This window comes from Triplophysa dalaica, chromosome 18 (genome assembly GCF_015846415.1).
Source record: "Triplophysa dalaica isolate WHDGS20190420 chromosome 18, ASM1584641v1, whole genome shotgun sequence".
Classification (NCBI taxonomy): Eukaryota; Metazoa; Chordata; class Actinopteri; order Cypriniformes; family Nemacheilidae; genus Triplophysa; species Triplophysa dalaica.
Window position 1 is genome coordinate 3,169,890 of NC_079559.1, and position 19,574 is coordinate 3,189,463.

At 36.8% G+C, this 19,574-nt stretch overlaps 1 protein-coding gene across 1 annotated transcript; it reads right to left on the reverse strand.

Annotated features, from left to right (window-relative positions):
* Positions 1 to 718: 718 nt before the first annotated feature.
* On the reverse strand, positions 719 to 18,951 carry ptpn18 (protein tyrosine phosphatase non-receptor type 18). The gene is made up of 17 exons (XM_056773197.1): positions 18,600 to 18,951; positions 14,841 to 14,949; positions 13,893 to 13,969; positions 13,366 to 13,461; positions 12,495 to 12,533; positions 12,318 to 12,386; positions 11,129 to 11,191; positions 10,608 to 10,750; positions 10,140 to 10,206; positions 9,606 to 9,683; positions 9,326 to 9,397; positions 7,569 to 7,657; positions 5,105 to 5,400; positions 4,749 to 4,780; positions 3,341 to 3,374; positions 1,943 to 2,032; positions 719 to 1,104 (listed from the first exon to the last, which is right to left on the reverse strand). The coding sequence occupies exons 1-17, from the start codon at positions 18,675 to 18,677 to the stop codon at positions 1,031 to 1,033; spliced, it is 1,506 nt and encodes a 501-aa protein (XP_056629175.1). The 5' UTR covers positions 18,678 to 18,951; the 3' UTR covers positions 719 to 1,030.
* Between the last annotated feature and the right edge of the window lie 623 nt (positions 18,952 to 19,574).

Here is a 19,574-nt window from a genome sequence, read left to right on the forward strand (position 1 = left end):
TGTCTGCCGCGCCACTATAAAGCAATTTAACCTGAGCATGTGATATCTGTATGATAGGATGTAAACAACAGTAGAGAGCGTCTCACAGCAGATCTGCATTATATTCCTGTTACCATACAGAAAGATTGATTCATCATCAAACACACATCCAGGAACACTGCCAACACACGGTGCATCTGGGAAAACACGGTTACTGCTTTGTGCACAACTTAAGATTCCATTGATTTTCATGACGGAAATAAAATCGCACACGAGTTTAGAGGGCAAGCTTTATAGTTTCATCTCTGAGACGAGAACAGATTGTCTGCACTGCATATAAATCGTTATATGAGAACACAAGTGTGAAAACACATTCTTACGTCATTTATTCTTTATGTTGCACTGCCCGATGTTGTTTTTCCCCTATTCTTTACTATTCATTTGTGTGAAATCTCTCTAATGAAGAAAAAATACTGAGTGCACCGTCGAACATCAACGAGGTCAATTCATGAAGGAGCTTCATGTGATGCGGCATCAACATTTTAGTGTCTTTTGATAACTTTGTTTTCATGACCTGAGTGACCAGCCCCTGTTTTTTTTAAAGAGCCAAGATGAGAAACTCATCACCTCAACACTGCCCTCTACTGACATAAGAAGCACATCACAACAATACCACACGCACTTTGGACCTAAACGGATCATAGTGAGAAATAATTTTCTCTTATCTTTTGAAATAAAGTTCATGTACAATAAAAACATTTATTAAAACTAACCTGTACCCAATCGACAACATTTACAAAATGACATCTGCTAAAGAGGTTGAATTAAATAAGAACAAAAGAAATACATTGATATCGAAATTTAACAAATCTTTGAAATCTCACACCATCACACACTTTTTCATTTTTAAATTATCTCAAGTACAATGATTTATATAATATATATTAAATCAAAACTGCCCTGAAATCACTGAGGGTTACAGTCTTAAAACAGCTGCATCTAATGGAGTGGCCCATGTTGGTTTTGAACAAACCTAAACCTGTTAACTGTTTCATCTTTCTACGCGGCTCCATTCGGCCGGAGGGTCTCGAGGGCCTTTGGGTTTCTTAACTCGGCTGTTGAAACCTGAAACACAAGACAACGTTATAAATCAACTAACAATCAGAAACTCACAAAATCACACCAGAGGTTGGTATATGAATGTTTTAGATCGAGATGGATCTTGCATCCAGTTTTTGTTCCAACAGTCACATCAAAGACTGCTTAAGTATGCAGAACTAAAAAACTTCAGATGTGTGTTGCAGAAAGATTATGACTCTGATACTTTCCTGTGGTCTCGACACAACACCGTCATCTAGCTCTTCTGTGGTTTTTAATATAAACCGCTTTTTTATCAGAAACTATTTACCCTTTGCAAAGCAAACATTTATTTTGCTTTATTTAATGCTTTTAGAAATATAAGACAGAAAATAAGACATATAACAAATATACTATACAGTTGAACATTTCAAAATTCAAACCAAGTTTTTCTGAATTTACTATTTGTAGGTATGTGATTAGGCAAAGAGGTCATTTTTATTTCAAACAAAAATATTTCTCCCAAATTTCAAATGAAAATATTGTTTCTATTTACTTTTATTTGTAGAAAAAAAGTGTTTTTTTCAGACCTCAAATAGTGCAAAGAAAACTAATTCATATTCACCTTTAAGCAATATTTGTACATGTATTTAAAAAGTTCAAAAATTTTATGTGAATCATGTGATTTTTGACACAGGTCTTGTCATGCTGTCAATCTTTCACTTTGCTGTTGGATGACTTTTATGTCACTCGTGAGGTTTAATTGTGTTGAAATTCAACAGACACTGGACTGGAGTGGCCGCAATACATCCAGAAATGCTGATTGAATGAACGTTTGGAAAACTTTCTTATTTTTTTCCATGGCTCTTTATATTGTGTTACCCACCCAGACTGCCGGGTGAAAACACGTTGCTTGTCTCCTTCACGTTGGCCGTCAAATATTCATAATCATCGTCTGTAGTGGAATGACTCTCATCTGAGAAAAGCACAAAGTTAGAGGATAAACAACAACAAGACTTTTTGTGCATCTTTGTGTGAGAGTGAAACTTCCTGTTTAATGCGTGATATCTCTTCACATTCAATAGGTGATAAGATACAAAAGCCACCAACAACTTTTGTCTGAGAAATGATGTACACACAGACATGTTACAGTGCAACCAAGGACAGATTATGACTTGATGTGCCCTGGGCACATATTTTACGACAACAGTGGTGCACCTATGCCCAAATACACACCGAACGCATCTTGGTGTCTAAAAACGCACGACTCAGAAATGCGCAGCGCAAACCGCAAGGGACTCCTGGCACTCTTGTGCCATATGCCATCATGCTATTGTAAAAATACACTTCCTCCGCTTGTCCTGCCTTCGGGTTCTTCTGATTGGTCCACTGTTGTGGAACTGACATGGATGAGCACTTTCACACCAGCTGTGTGTAAAAATATAAATGATTTCAACACAGCGTATTAAAACCATGGCTCTTATGTGTGAGATGCAAACAGTGCAGGATGCAGGCATACAGTTGAACACATCCGGCTAGGGCGTGTTTACACAGGAAAACAATACAAACATTGTTCAGCAAAATAGAAAAACATCTTCTCTGTAAAATGCACCAAAAAAATACACAAATTGGTTTATTCATATTTCGCAGTACTGGACACCTCACAAAAGCTTCTGACCTCTCAAACTCATATTACGTGGGAATAGGTTTATTCTTTTCTAACATTTCTGCATTAAGAAATACATTACAAATGAAGCAATCGGAATCACCGAAGCATTTAACGTTATCTTCTCAAAAGTTGATTTTAACTTAGCTGAGAGGTATCTTTGAGATTTCCTCAGAGAAAACTCTTCCACAACGCAATCCAAATCCAGCCGTCTCCCAAGATTGCATTTAATGGCCATTAAATACAGCGAACTGAGATGTCTTTGACACATTTCTGTAAACTCATTTTGGTATTTTGCCATCTGCTGTCTTCTACACGTGACTTCTGCGTGCTTCTATTACTCAGCCTCTAGATGTCCCTTTCAACACCATTAGGATTATTTATTCGATTTATTTGTTACGGTAAATACACAAAAATAATCCCTTTATTCCACAGTATTCAGCGCTGTTTTATAGAGAAAATAAAATGAATAAAAAATGTACACGCATTAAATTTGCCAGGGCCCCCTGCTGGTCTAGTGCCCTGGATACCTGCCGAGTATGCACGTGCGTTAATCCGTCCCTGACTGCTACGTGTTTTCACAAATTCAGTTTGTACAGTAAATGAAAAAAACCTTACTTGCACTTGAAGATCTTGACAGATGATGGGGTAGCTGAGGAAAAGAAAGAATATTTTATTTATTTACACGCGGTTATTTTTAGTGCATGGTACTGTGTGTGTGTGTGCTAAATCTTGTTAACTTAAGTGTGATCTCAGCTACAAGCCTCATATCACAGGAAGAGGCAACGCTGTTGAGAAACGCAAACAAGACATAAACCTGACACATGTTAGTGTTGATAAAGTGCATCTATATCTATAAATGCCTATAGATCTTCAATTGTTCTCTTGTGGGCGGTGGTTATCAGATAATAGATCACATACAACAAAACCATTGTTTGATAAGTTTCTCAGAAAAAGTAATTAATTACTAGTTAGTTATTACATATTCAACTATGTAATTCGAATACTATACAAATGACTCTCTCAAAAAAGTATTTAATTACTTATAACCGGGACGGTCATAGATGTGTGGATTTTCGGGGCTTAGCCCAGAGACCTCCACATATCTTGCGTAGCTAGACAGGTACATGTCCATATGCAAAAATCGTTTTAACTTGCCACCTCTTTCCGTTCGCGACGGCGTATCACATAACTGGACATAGGTCGTTTACACGGTTAGTAATTTTTGTTAATGCACGTCAATCGCGCTCAAATAGTAACGGCGGACCCCAAGGGAGCGCAACTCCCAAGTGCCAGGAAGAGGGAAAAAGTGTTGCTATAGCCCTGTTTTTAGGGCTTGCGGACAGGCACCTATTCGATTACCAATCTTGAGCGTCTTTTGCCGGTTCCACTCCCCTGTCTCTAACCAAAGCTTTCCTATCTGTTCTCCACTGCCTGTCAAAAAATGGCAAAAGCTCTAAAATAACCTTTAAAAATGAAGAAAGATGGAAAAAGCGACGATGCAAGCATTTTGCACATGTTTTTACATGCAACATGTGAACAGTAATTTTGTACATTATACAATAATAAAAAGGGAAATGATTATATGTATTAAAAGGATTAAATAGATGACAACAAATTGGGACAATAAGGACCTCTCTACTTCCCTGAACCACACCACACACTTTAATATTAAACACCTGTTAGCCATATTTTAAATATTTTCTTAATTTTGTTACTCATTTGAAAAAATGCAGTTATGATCTGATATCGATGTGAATGTATTTCGATGGATTCGATCTTGCACTCTTATGAAGTGTCAATAGTACTCGTCAATCGTCACAAGTATTTTAATGTCAATTCCACTATCGTATATATCAAAGTGTTTAGTTCAATTACATAAGAAATAACCGGAATGAATTTACAGGAATATTAAGAGTAGTCCCTTACTTTACTTTTTTAAGGGGAAATTAATTCCATTACAGTAACTAATTATTTAGTTACTAGTTACACCCAACACTGAACAAAACATTATGATGAGAATTACCTGTGCGTCTCTGTTCTTCATGCTCAACTCCACTAAAAAAAGAAACAAATAAAACAAAAATGTTTCTATAGAAATTATAGAAGTTTTAAATTAAAATTACAACCACAAGTACAAAAAAATGACAATGTATAATTATTTTATGATATTTTTCTTTCAAAATAACAGAAACGTTTCAAGTTACACAACCCAGAGAGCATGTGAGTCTAAAATCCCGAAGCAGAACAAACAAATGTGGCTTTTGTTTGTCCAGAATGATAACATGACAAACTTGTTTCTTCTTTTTACATGCTTTCAGTGAAAAGTCCTTTACACCAAGTACCGTATAATAAATCTAGTTGAATTCAAATAAGCTATACCTGGCAACACCTCATAACCCTCGCTGTCTGTCACTTTGGGTGCCTTCCCTCCTCTCTGATTGGCTGTTGTTCTGTCATTGGAAGGTGTGGTTGGTAAAGCAGGGGGTAACGTTGATACAGTTCTGTTTTTAGGTTTGACTGTACTGTAAAGAGCGTTGTTATTGCTCATATCTGCATTAGCATTGTCATAGTGATGAACGGTGGGCGGGAGCGGTTTGGGCTTGTTGACCACCGCGTAAGTGTTGTTCATACTGGTCTGCGGAGGATAAGACAGTCGGGGCTTGAGAGCTGGATTTCTGAAAAGATAGACACACAAATGATGTAAATACTTTTTTGAATAAATCTCTCACTTCAGCTTCGTTTGTGTTGAGAAGAGACATGGCCTTTCTTTTCTTCACTGACCTACGGTTCTCAAATACAGATGTTAGCCGTATATGGAACCAAAACAAAGGCCATGTTTTCAACACCCCCGGCCAGCTATTTTAGTAATGAGACTATTTACTTAAATGGGAGATGACAGATATCTTTAAAATGGCTCATAATAAAACCACATTAATGCTTAGTGAACTATATAAACTAACTAGCGGCTCTCTCCACCGCTCACCCCTCCCTTTTGAAGCACTATGGTGGCTGACACAGAACTAAGATGTTGTCATGTTTTTGCTTCTTCGCCGAAGGAGATAATGTATTTACGAAATGTGCTCTGTAGAACAGTTTGTCCATTTAGGGCTACTGTAGAAACAACATGATGAATTCAGTGTAAGGGAGTGGTTGACATGTGGGTGAATGAATTATCATGAAATTGAAGTTGCTCCAGCTACGGCACATGCACAAAGGCTCACAATATTCTGTCCAGAACACCTCCCGCAAAGAATCTATAGATTATAATGACTCAAGCCATTGATAGAGAGAGTCGCATCTTCTCCGTTGACTCCAATGGAACAGTTTTTTCACAGTTTCAATATTTCCCGGAAGTAATGCGTGGAGCTGCGACGAAACAGACCAAGTTATGTAAACTTTTAGTCCATTTAAAGATGAAAACCATTTAATTAATAAAAAGTGAAAGTAATAAAGGATTTAAAGAGAAAACATAACTTCCTGCAACTATCTAAAGGCTCCATGAATCCCGTCACGCTCCAGCGTTTTGGACTTCCGTTGGCAGAACTCTCTCTCAATGGCTCTGTAATGACTGATTGATTATTGGCCCTTTTTACTAGAAGGCGGGATCTGTGTAACTGGAGCGAAAGCATCTTGTCAAAATGATAGATCACCCAAAAAACGAAAATGATTAGTCATGTACCTAAGGCCGCTTCAAACCTGGTTGACTCTCTCTTCTGCAGAACACAAAATAAGATATTTTGAAGAATGTCAGTAACCAAACAACATTGGACCCCATTGACTTCCATTTTGTGGACACAAAACCATTTCTCAAAATATCTTCTTTGTGTTCCACTAAAGAAAGAGCCACATACAGATTTTATGAAAGGGAACACATAATCTTTGACCAAAACGCCAGAGACACTTGAAGGTCGGGCTTTTGAAACAGTTCTCAATTGTCCAGCAAGTGTGTACAATAGCAACATGCTAAATTGGACTCAGAACAACAAGGAAACTACGTAGCAATGTCTTGGCAACCATCCCCGACACCACAGCGATGAATTTTGCATCTAATCAGATGCAGAAACCGCACTATTTTCTTGTGTGCTCATTACCGAATGAACAGTACAGAAATGAATATCTCATAACCAGATGGTCAAGAGATATCATCCTCGATGGTGATTTATAAATCATTACGCCTCAGCGACATTCTGTAGTTTATCTAGTGGAATAAAGTCATTTTTCTGACACCAAGAAAATGGTTTCTTGAACATTTTGCTGGGGGTGGGTTGAATACATTAGTGAAGTGTGGAACCATATCTACAGCAACGTCTAATGACCAACTGTCACCATTTGCATTCAATGTTTCTCCTGAAATATGCTATTGACCCACAGGGAACTACAACGGCATAACAGGGTGATTTAAGAATGATTAAATGCTTTGTTTGCTCTGTATAATCTCGGCATTAACATTCAAATATTTTGCTCAATCATCATTACAAAAGTCACATTCATGCGTACGCAACACATAAACAAGCAATGGGCTGAATGCATTATCCCACGGCAAGAAATACAAATGACGGCAGTGCAAACATTATGAACCACACAAACCTTTTAAAAATGACACCAATTACAGAAAGGGCAAGAATACCTCGCATTACCAATCGGATCAGATGAGGAAAGTTGAGATTGCTCCCCGTAGCGTACGAGACTACTTTATGACTACGTACACCCTCCATGACCAAGCTCTTAGCAGAATTTTGCTTGGTTTCAATGTTAAAGCAAACGGTGTATTGCCAGCGTTGGTCTTAATCACAAACAGCTTCAAAAGGTCAAGCATGGTCGGAAAACACACAAAAGGTCTTACCTTGGTTTTGGAGATACGGCGTTGCTTAGCGATCCTGATTTCACCGGAGTCTTTGGGGAAAGCGCATTGATGTAGAAGGAGTCTGAAGTCTTTTGTTTAAATGATATAAAATGGGATCAAAAGGAAAAAAGTTAAACACATGCACAGTGTGTGAAGAAGGCAGTTACACAGAGTGTCTGTGTTAAACTGTTAAACTGAGCGTTTTGCATAGAGGAAGCACACTGTAAAGAGTGTTTCCTGCTGAAGTTGTTTTTTTCAAGCTCTGTGCTGAATGTCTTGAGGAAGTAAAACATGATGTGATGTATAAATAGTCAAAGCCAGAGTTGTTTTAATCACAGATGCCCGCAGTCAAAGCAGTGTCGCCACTCTTTAGACATCAGTAAATGTAACCACAATGACTGGAAAATCACTACCCAAGAAAATAAAACAACTACATTATGTGACATTTTGTTTAACGTCAACTAGTAAAGATCATGAACCTTTGAAAGCAACAATTTGTGTAATTGTTTACACATGACTTTTATTACTTCAGTGGAACACAAAAGGCAGTTCTCTTTTTATACAATTAAAGCAAATGGGGTTTATGTAGCGCTACTTCATATGCAGAACAACAAGTGGACTTTAGCATCATTCAAGCTAATTTTTATCTGTGAAGCTCAGTTTTATTGTATTTAAAACACCAGCATAAACACTTTAATCACATTTCATTTGTATAAAGCTTTTCTCACTGTTTTCTCAATACAGGTTCTGCACAAATAGTCAAATCGTCTGAGATTTTCAGGTTGATGTACAGTCGTGTCCAAAAGTATCAACAGCGACATCAATTTTGTGTTTTGCAAACTTTGCTGCTTCGTTATTTATAGATAATTATTCGTTTTACGTTTCTATGGTATACTGGATATCGTAAGTAAGGGATAATGTACAGACAGCTGATTGTTATTGCAGAAATAGGCCTCGATAGTGTCACACTGGAGGGGCTTATTTTGCGATAACAACCGGCTGCTTGTACATTATCCCGCTTATTACACAGCTACTTTGCGCATGAAAAAAAACTGGACGTGAAATGTCAATTTGAAATATTTGATTACCTCACATTTACCAAATACAGACCTGTCGCGAGGAAAGGCCATTTATTTCGGTTTTAAGCTAAGTAACGAAGTCCAAATGTCAAGAACAGGCAATTTGGTAATCATTTGTAAATATAATATCTAATGTGTTATTAAAGACATATTTATATTTAATTTGTCCAAAAAACAGTCAAAATGATTTACAGCATCCGGGTCACAGTGTGTTATTAGTTTTGAGAGGTTGTTATCTGGGAATAATGAAGCTGCAAATGTCTCGATTGGCCAATCAAAATCAAGCATTCCAAGGAGCTGTATAATTAAGCGTTTATTGAGAAAAAAACATACTATATACATGCAAAAAGTCAATATTTACACTGTTGGGTCTTCTCATAACCTCTGTAATTTCGCTTTGGCACGCTGCATATTAGCTTCTGGCCACTGAGATGATCACAATTTGTGGGCTTCTGATTATCAAATCACTTTTAAGGATTGACCACAGGTTCACTATATAGGATTGACATCTGGGTAGTTGCTTTTTTTGTGCAATTATTTATAATGCATGGGATCACTCTGCATAATAATCTTTAAACAATGTCAATGAACACAGCCGCAGCTTCAGCAGAAACTTTGCAAAACACAGCATTTATATCACTGCCAATACTTCTGGCAACGACTGTAGTTACGTCTTACCTTGTTGTTTTTGTCTTGCATGAACTTTTGAAACATCTGAGCCACTGTATGATAGACAAATTCATATTGTTCCTGTGGAAATTCACAAAGACCAGATGTGTAAACATGGAATGAAAAATAAACGTGTGCATGCATGAGTTTTAATGAGAACATAAAAACACAAGCAGACTTTCACATGCAGACTTTTCATTATTCAAAAAATAGCCTTCGTTACACTTCAAGAACCCACGATGTCATTTAAGATCACTATTTTGGCAGTAAAAACATATTTAGACATTACCTTGGTCTGCACGGCTGAAGGTCGTTGTCTTCTGAGCTCTAACACAAGGTCCAAGATATTAAAATGCTCCTTGATTTGCTGAGAAAAAAAAGACAAAAATTATCATTACTATTTCTTGTATTTTCTATTTCTCTCTACAGTAAATTTGTATATTGAACTGAAAATTAAGCATTCAACACCAATAATATTTCACATGACGTCTTTAAATATACATAGATAAATATAAGGGATGTCACAATATAACAGTATTGACAAAAATGTGACAATAACAAATATTATAATAATTCAGCATCAATATCTGGTTGACACTAATATTCAACCTATTAAATTTTCAAACCACAATGTTACAAACACAAAATAAACAAAATAAAATTTTAATTGAGCAGATAGCATATTCATTAAGATATCGTGATAATATTATTTTAAATTCTGCTCTATTCAAAATAAGCATGTAGTGAAAATCTAACATTGTGACAGTAAATAAACATTTTGGACCAAATCATGCCATTCTGGGTTTGTATGTGTGTTTAATACCTCTGAAAGCAGTAGATCTTTGACATAGTCAATAGCGCAAATGACCCCCGTTCTACCACAACCGGCGCTGCAAAACCAAAAGAAGAGATTTCCATATCATGATTTGATCAGTTCTCTCCTGAAATTTCAGTTCAAAGGGTCAACGGGGGGATTATGGGCTATTTGTCGAGCAGAGCTTCTCTATAAAGAAAGGGTAATGAGTGAATTTGTGCCGAAGTCTGGAAGTTAACCGCTTCTCCAGCTCCACATCAGGTGCTGAATATTTAACATGTCTCGCTTCATCTAAATGGTGACATTAAAATGCATGGAACCGGAGCAACACAGGCCGGCCCTGCTGCGCCCTACCAACACGGATGGACTCGACCTGATGAATTTTCATGGACAGATGGGTCATTTGTCAGAGGCGTGGAAAAACACAGAGGCAATCGCTGAACGGAGCGCGGGTGTGTGTGTGTGTGTGACACAGACCTGCAGTGGACGACTACGGGGTCCGTCTGGTCGCCCTGCTTCTGGCGAGCCAACTCCATCATACCCAGAATGCCATCCGGCACGTCTGGAATTCCATGATCTGGCCAGGCGGTGTACTGGAAGTGAGAAACTTTGCGAGTTTCCTGTGCCGAAAAATGAATGATTTTGACCTCAGAACAGCCACGAGTGCACATTTTGTAGGATTTCTTCATCGAATTGAAACGCCTGACGCAAATTAAAATGGGAAATGTATCACAGTGAGATAAATACAGAAGTTTCTTATTTGGAACAAATAATAAGTACACAGAGTATCAACTTTGGGCTATTTATTCGATTAAAGCGGTGTGACGTCTTTAACAAACGATAGCAAATATACACAATCGGAACTTGGCAACTTTGATCCCTTACGCCATGGTCTCAAACTCATTTGGTTTCAATTGAGCAACAATTGAGAACAAATACATTTCAGTGTCATTAGGTCATGCCTATATCATATTCACTTTGAAAGAGAAGACACTTACGTCAGAATATTGCACAACCAACGTCCGAACAATGATTTCATCATTTGAACGGGACTCCTCGAGCTGCAGTAGAAAAATTCCAGTAATTATTACATTTATCAGTAGATTTCCTCTTGTGAGATATTGCAACATGTACAAACTACACATGCACCAAACGGCGGACGTGAAACTGACAAAAACATCCATCTTTAAGAAAGCACAGATAACATCAAATAGAACTGTTGTGCAACGTGAACATCCTGTGTGTGTCATGCCGGTGTTGGGTAAGTAATTCCTTACTAGTTACTAATTACATATTCAATAGTGTAATTAGATTACTGTAGATTACTCTCTCCAAGAAGTATTTAAATACTTATTTCTAATTACTTTCTATATCCTACATCAACCTTGATTAGTAAAGTGATTCAACGATAGACATGAAACGGCTCTTTTAATTCATTCAAATAAAAAATAAAAACTACATAAATAATATTATTAACTGATCAAAGTATTACAAATGTGAGAAATATACATTAAAGAACAGATTTTAAAGTCAGACTTTGAGTTTTGATGTCAATTCCACTATTGCTCACACATATATTACACACAGTGTTTATATATATAATTAGTTACTGTAATTTAATTACTTTTCCCTTGAAAAGTAAAGTAAGTGATTACTCTTGTTTTTTCTGTAGTTAAATTACAGTTACTTTTGATGTAATTAAACTAAGTGCTTTGTGTAATATATGTGTGAGCAATAGTGTAATTGACATCAAAACTCAAAGTCTAACTTTAAAATCTGTGCTTTAATTTATTATTCTCACATTTGTAATACTTCGGTCAGTTAATAAGAGTAATTTATGTAGTTTTTATTGTTTATTTAATACAATAAAAGAGCCGTTTCATGTCTATACTTGAATCACTTAACTAATCAAGGTTGATATAGGATATAGAAAATAATTTGTAATCAGCAATTAAATACTTTTTGGAGAGAGTAACTTGTGCAGTAATCTAATAAAACTATTGAGTATGTAATTAGTAACTAGTAATTCATTACTTTTCCACAGTAACTTACCAACAAGTCATTTAATTACAGTAAATAATTACTTGGTAAGCAAGTCACACCCAACACTAGTCATGTAGCAGCGCTCTAAATGATGGATAACACTGTTCATAGATGTTCATAGATAAGAACACTGTAAACACTTACAGTCGAGACAGTAAAGGGGCCGAAGACGGATGTCTCTGTGGTTGATGCCCAGTAGGACTCACATTTTTTCTAAAAGAAACAACATCGTTAAAGACCACTGAAGTATGCATTATGTATTATATTTAGTGTGTATAAAACTGTTATCATCTCAGCTGTAGAAAAGTTAAAGAAGATTACCCTTCCCATCTCAAACTCTCTACAAGCCATGATTATGACCTGTCAGAATAACACAAACCAAAACACAAAAAAGGCAATCTTTTTAATCCAACCATTCAACTTTATAATGTGATTTACGTAGGGCTGGGCAAGTTAACGCATTTTAATCTTGTTAACGCATTAATTAATTAATTAACGTCTGAGAGTTATTTGATCGTGCATTAATGCAATCAATAGCCTGCAGAATACAAAAGTGTAAGGTACAAAACCGCCATGATAGCGAATTGTGTTGGGTGTGTTGCATATGCAGTGTGCGGCTAATGCAGAAAACATGCTTAAACATGCGCGGCCTAGAGAGTCACAACTAAACTGAGTTCTCTTTCACATCTTCTTACTCTGAAATGGACAAATAAACACAAAATTAAGTCAAAATGATCATATTAGCAAGGGTCCATGTAAAAGTAGTCCGTTTTATGAACAGCTGGGAAACAAAACGGACGCGACACAGTAAAGTATATTAGATCTGTATATCTGCATAGAGCGCTCTTAAAGGGGCAGCAGCATAATAAAGTTTTACTTTAAAATGGTTAATACTATCTTGTAAAGGAAATACTGTTGTATAAAGCACATTATTTGTTTAAAGTTTTGACAAACCAAATCTTATTGCACTTTTGTTCGTATAGCGGTACTTTTAAAACAAAAGTGCACAATACACTACTTTTGAATTCATTATTGAATTTTACGCTAAACAATGCCATTAATCACGATTAATCAATGAAAAGTCATGGGGTCATTTCTTTTTTATCGTTGCCCAGCACTAGATTTAAGCAATTCTGTGCAATTATCAAAATTAAAATTTTAGGCTTTTAAAAAGGCTTTTAACAACACAAACCTTAACATTGTGTTGCCAAATCATACGCCAGAAGTCCACCACAGTGTTGGTCAGAGGACCTTGAGTAGCGATATATGTCCTGCCTCCAGACGCTCCCTAGAAAAGCACTTAATCCAATAAATATATACATACTGTATATTTCATTTGATATGGAACACATGAAAACACAGTTTTCTTTCTTCTGACTTTCTATGTCTTTAGATATGACAAATATCTAAACATGGCTGTCAGACATCAGCATATTTATTCATACATCTGTTTAAACCACATCAGTCAGTTAAACAACGTTGATAAAATGTGATTAAAAATGTATGCAGAGAATAGTTTAAGCATCACGGTAAATTTGTTTTATATGTATAGGACAGTTGAGGCAGAGAGGAGTATGAGGGTAAGAGTTGGGGAGTGGGATCGGGACATGACCCGGGTCGGGTCCTCCTTAACCAACAGCTCATATGTATGTATCTGGCACACCACTGGACTTATCACTTTCACAAATACACAATTTAAAGTGAAAAACGTTGCAGTACCTTGATGAAGCTGGCGTTAATGTAATCATACTCATATTCAGATGTTGTTGGAGTCAAACACACTCGGGTCTGATCATCTGGTATACAAGAAAAGAGAAGACAAGTATCAAGGAATGGCACGATTATAATAATGATTCTCTCTTCAGGGTGATTGATCGTGGTTTTGGTATAAATACACCATACACATTTCGGAGGCTCGATTATTATTAGCTACACTTTTATTTGAGTGCCACTGTTATAAAACAAAACATGAAATATGGTTAAAACCAGTATAGTATCTATAGGTGGCATGCTCTGACAGATTTGGTTTATTATGTCATTGAATATTTCCAATGTGAAAAATAATTTTGATGCACCATACAGAGATTTGTGCCTACTGGTGATGCTAAAACACGAATACACGAAGCACCATAAAACACCATTAATATGTATGTATATGTGGGATATAATACTCTTCCAGTTATGTAAATATTTTGGCATGTCAAACATGTAATGTATATCATCTGATACCACTGTTATATAACTGTACCACAAGGAAATCCTAGTATAGTACCCTATAAGAGTGGTGCAGTTCCCATATTGTATTTCTGTCTATATACATACAGTATGTGGGTAGTTGACATGCCTTGTGAAAAAGTGACAGCCGAGTCCTCATCTAAAATGTCTTCCAGTCACATTAAATCTTACCAGGAATATTAAAGTAAAAATAAAAACGAAAAACTTAACCACAACGTTAAATAATCTTCCTTTAAATAATGATGTTCGACAAACCCCTATTATCTGTAATACCCAAAATAACATTTCTTGCAAAAGATCTTGCTTTGACTATATGCACACAACTGCACTGAATTCAAATAGAAACAGTTACATTAATTGATTTTACGTCCATCATACATTGATTCTATTTGGATAAATGGAAACGCTACGAAAATCTTTGTGTATACGTACAGGGCAAAATATCCCTATAGCGGTTCTTCTTCGCATTTTCTTTGATTCCTCCTGCCACGGTGGTCAGGCCATAGTCTTCTTTTATTGACCCGCTCTTCTTTCGCACTAACTGCAGAAGTAAAGAGAAAGCACACGTGTAACATTAAACACAAGGATATGGTTTGTAAATGCAACATTTTCTCTCTCATTTTAGTGAAACGTGTTGCTGACAGCATCTGACCACAAGGTGGTGTCCTACTGCTTGCATCCACATATCACCATGGCTTCCTTATCAGAGCAGAGCATGAAAGCAAAAATGAGGGTGGGCTCAATGCCTATAACACAAGTCTGTTGTTATGTGATGTGGTTTGTGAAACATTGAAGAACCAACCCTTATAAATGCAATGTTACGCTGCTATGACGAACACACTGAAACCAGACATACAACAATGTGTCATGGCAGGTCAAGCAGAATCTTGGTCTTCAATTCTTGCCTCTTCTGATCAAAAGGGCATACAGGGAGTATTAAACTGTTAAAATAGCTGAATTGGTACACTGTTGACATCTTTGCTGTAGTTATGGAGCTAGTTGCCAGTTACAACAGTAAGAGAACAGTGAGTCTTTATAGAAACAAAATGATAAAATAGAAGCCCCATGCAAAGCATTCTGGGAACCAGAAATCCACATAAACCTTTTTCTGCTTTTGTTCTAATTTTGGTTCCCAGAATGCTTTGCATGATGCTTTTTGTTTCTGTAAAGTTTTTCCTGTAAGGATAAAGACTTGTAAATGTTTAATGATCATTTATCTTTGAACAAACGGTAAATTACATTGTAAAACTACAGTAAATTACTGGCAAACTGCTGCCATTAATACTGTCATTTCTACAGAAATTCTGTACAGTGTACAGCATTGAGTTATCAGTGCAAAGCCCATAGATAACATACTGATAAAATCTATACCTTGTAATGCTGTTTGATAAATGCTTCCGGGACATGAGTATGTGTACAGTAAATGTAAAAATGGCTGTAAACAGACTCAATACAGAGAAGCAGGTTTATTGTGACTACAGCTACTTTTACTTCCATTCTCAAAAAGCAGAACTGCTGACAATTTCTAAAGTTTATTCAGTAAGATACTTGTTGGTTGTCAGTCTAACCCGCCACAGAACATCTCTAGTCACTTCTGTCTCTTTACCACAAGCGCATTTAGTCTCTAGTGTTCTGAATACTGAGGTGAATACACAACTGACACAACCAGATGAGGAACTCACATCTGTGTGTGTCCAAAATACTTTCTCACTTGCACTAATAAATGCAAAAAACACTTCTATAAAACTGATGCCTGGGCTAAGTGTAAACCAAAGCAAAAGATAACAGCGATAGGTCTGAGAAGATGATTTTTATATCATTACCAATAATAAAGAGAGTAAGAGGTTATTTAATATATCAGCCAGATTAATAGCTTATATCATCAGAGGTGTTGAGCATTAAAAATACTGTGTGATCATCCCTGTGCCTAGTTTCAACATCCCTTAAAGTCAGAATGAAACGGAAGTAGCGATCGTCTTTTAATCCTCATCCCTGACGTATACCCTAGTGAAACGACTTCTGAAATGAGAAAAAAATGTTGGGACAGGACTTGATTTCATCCACCGACAGCTGATTGAATCGTTAAAAGGCGAAAGTTTTGAACGCCAGTTTGCAGTCGTTGCAGCCCCATCCTCCCCCTATTCCTCGTGACCCGAAGTGAAGAGAGGTCGTTTCGAGAGGGAACGAGGTTAACAGGTTTTATTAAAGATTGCAATTAAATAAAATAATCAATAATGATGTGCATGGATAAATTATAATAAATACTTCAACATTGTGTAAAACAGTTAGAACGATAGGTTTTAATTTCATTTTCACTTTAAAGGTTAAGAAAACCCTAAATCTTATCCAGGTTGCACGCTTAATTGCATTGACACACATCTAATAAATTAGACAACAAAACTAAAATAACAAGCCTGTGTAAACCTACTTAAAGTCATTTTTCATGATTTACAGTTTTCTATACGTTCGGTAAAATATAATCTTGATATCTTTAAAATTGACGAAGTAAACTCATGTTAAAGACATTTTTTATTTTGAACACTTGGGAAGGTTGGGCAGAATGCTAGTAACCGACCGCCTCAGTCACTCTTCATTTTGGTTGCATGTAAGCAAATCCACCTTCAAGATTCTGAGGCATTTTTTATTTGCAATCTCATACAATCCATTTGTGTCCAAATGATTAAAAGTTGTGCAAAAACAGCTCACGTCTGTGAAAACGTTTTGCATCCTGTGTTGGCACACTACACTTTGTTTGACAGTTTGTCATTTACAGTTTATACATTCAGACGTTTTAAAGTGTGGCTTAGGAGTCAAAATATAGTCTAGAGTCAATTTATACTCATATCACAAAAAATTAGCAGTACCATAGAGGGAAGCTATCAGATTTCTACACTATGGACCTTGCATAATATATAAACAGACCATTCACAATTACACCATAATGGTATTGCTGTCAAGAAAGTTTTCAAACTCATGGTAGTACAAGTGTACTAAGTTATGTAATCACAATTTCAATGATATGATGATGTTAGTCATTACATTGTAAACATATAAAAGTAGGCCTACATGCAGGTTGTTGTTTCCCGGATCCTTGGCAAGTTCGTCTTTCCCAGATAACAACCGCTCAAACTTTAAAGCGATAGTTCACCCAAAAACTCACATTTTCTGTTTATTTTCTCACCCCCAGGTGAGATTCTTTTCTTGATAGACCATATAGAAGATTGTTTGGATGCCCTAAAAAATCCGAAAAAGCGATTGTCGCTCAACACTCGCTGGCGCTAAACGCACCAGACGCTCACATGCCATCCGCCACCAAATACTACAATAATCGGTGATCGGGACGTGTGCAGAGGCTGCAAAGTATGACTAAAATTATTAAAAATGACGTTCAGTTTTATGAAAATATTGAACGATTCGCTTCAGAAGACGTCAACATGTCGCCAGGAGGCGCTCTTTTGGAATTATGTGCTTTAGGAACTCTTAGACAGGTGGACCCCATTGACTCCCATTATATGAAGCAAAGTGGGCTGCGGATTTACCAAACAATCTTCTTTATGGTTCAACTCAAGAAAAAATGTCACATACATCTCGGATGGCCTGGGGGTAAGTCAAAATACAGCAAATTGGAGTTTGGGGTGAACCTTCCCTTTAACACACGGTAAGCCGGATGTAGCAAATCATTTTGATTTCAAATTAAATATAAAACGGTCAGTTCTGGTCCTTGATTCTCATTGGCTGAGCCGAGTTCTTAGCAGTTATAAAATACACCGATTTATAACGGCTGACAGTCACATTATGAGACCTTGCTACAAATAACCGTTTTATAAAAGCAATCCCACTGCTTCTTGGGGCTTGTTACTTAAATATGTCTTTTAATAACAAACATGACTTTATATTTACAAATGATTAAACCAATTTGCCTAATCGTTACATTTCGTTTCTTACCTTCAAACCGAAAGTTAACTTTTCCTTGCGAAAGCTATTCGGTAAAAAAATAGCTAATAAAATATTCAAATTCACATTTCATGTCTTGCGTCGGGTCCGGGTCACACCGTCGGGGCGTATTTCTGCGATAACAACCGGCTGCCTGTACATTATCCCTTAGGCTACTTATAATCATTGCACTTTATAATAAAGCACTGCCAACACAAACGTAATGATGGAATAAACTTCTGTGAATGGATAACTCACGGCAAATTCATTGGAGATGAGCTGATCTCCTGACACATAGCGTACCCGCTCCACAAATCTCAACAGGTGCGTCTCCATCACCAACTCTTCGCTGTCATCATCAGCATCCACGTTCAGTCATCAGTTACAAACATAACTTACCGAACCAGTGTGAGGGTCTAAACAGGCTTTACTATAAATGTAAGCTGCGTCTTACTACAAAAGCAAATCTATTTCCGTCTTTGCAAAGTTGTCCGGCCAGCACAACAGACACAGGGAAGTTTCTCCCAATGGTCTCTAATCATGACCGTCAGTCGCTCACATCGCATCTCTATAGCAAACGTGAAGTTAATCATCAGCCAAGTCACGCCCACTTGCGCATTCCACCCAATCCGATGTCAGAATGTGGCGCTGCGCTGACCGATTGGCGTCTGACATTAAAGTACCGCGAGAGTACCGCCACTGACTCGTTCTCGCGGTACTTCGCTGTCAGACGCCGAATGCATTGTGAATTTGGTTGTTGGTGAACACCAAAAATAGCTGCAAACTTGCCATTTACAGAAACAAACCCTCACACCGCTGTTAAGCTGTTCTTCTTGGAAGAGGAAATTTGACATTGCAACAAACCACATTTAACAAGTTTATATTACAGCCTTAAACGGACTGCAAGCCAAAATAATTACTTGATAATCTACTTGAACCCTTTTAGATGATTTTTTTTTAATGATGAGAGAAACATTTAAATTTGTTTAGCATTAAAATAAGCCAAATCATGTATTTTGCAGGTGGTGATATAAAACTTTCCTGTAGCTCAGTGGTAAGAGCAAGATTGTTGGTTCGATCCCAGGGGATTGCAAATACCTATGTATAATTGTATAGGATAATGCAAGTCGCTTTGGATAAAAGCATCTGGCAAATGCATAAATGTAAATGTAAATAAAAAACCTTCTCATATATGATAACCACTGATAATTCAATCGAGTGATAACATTGGAA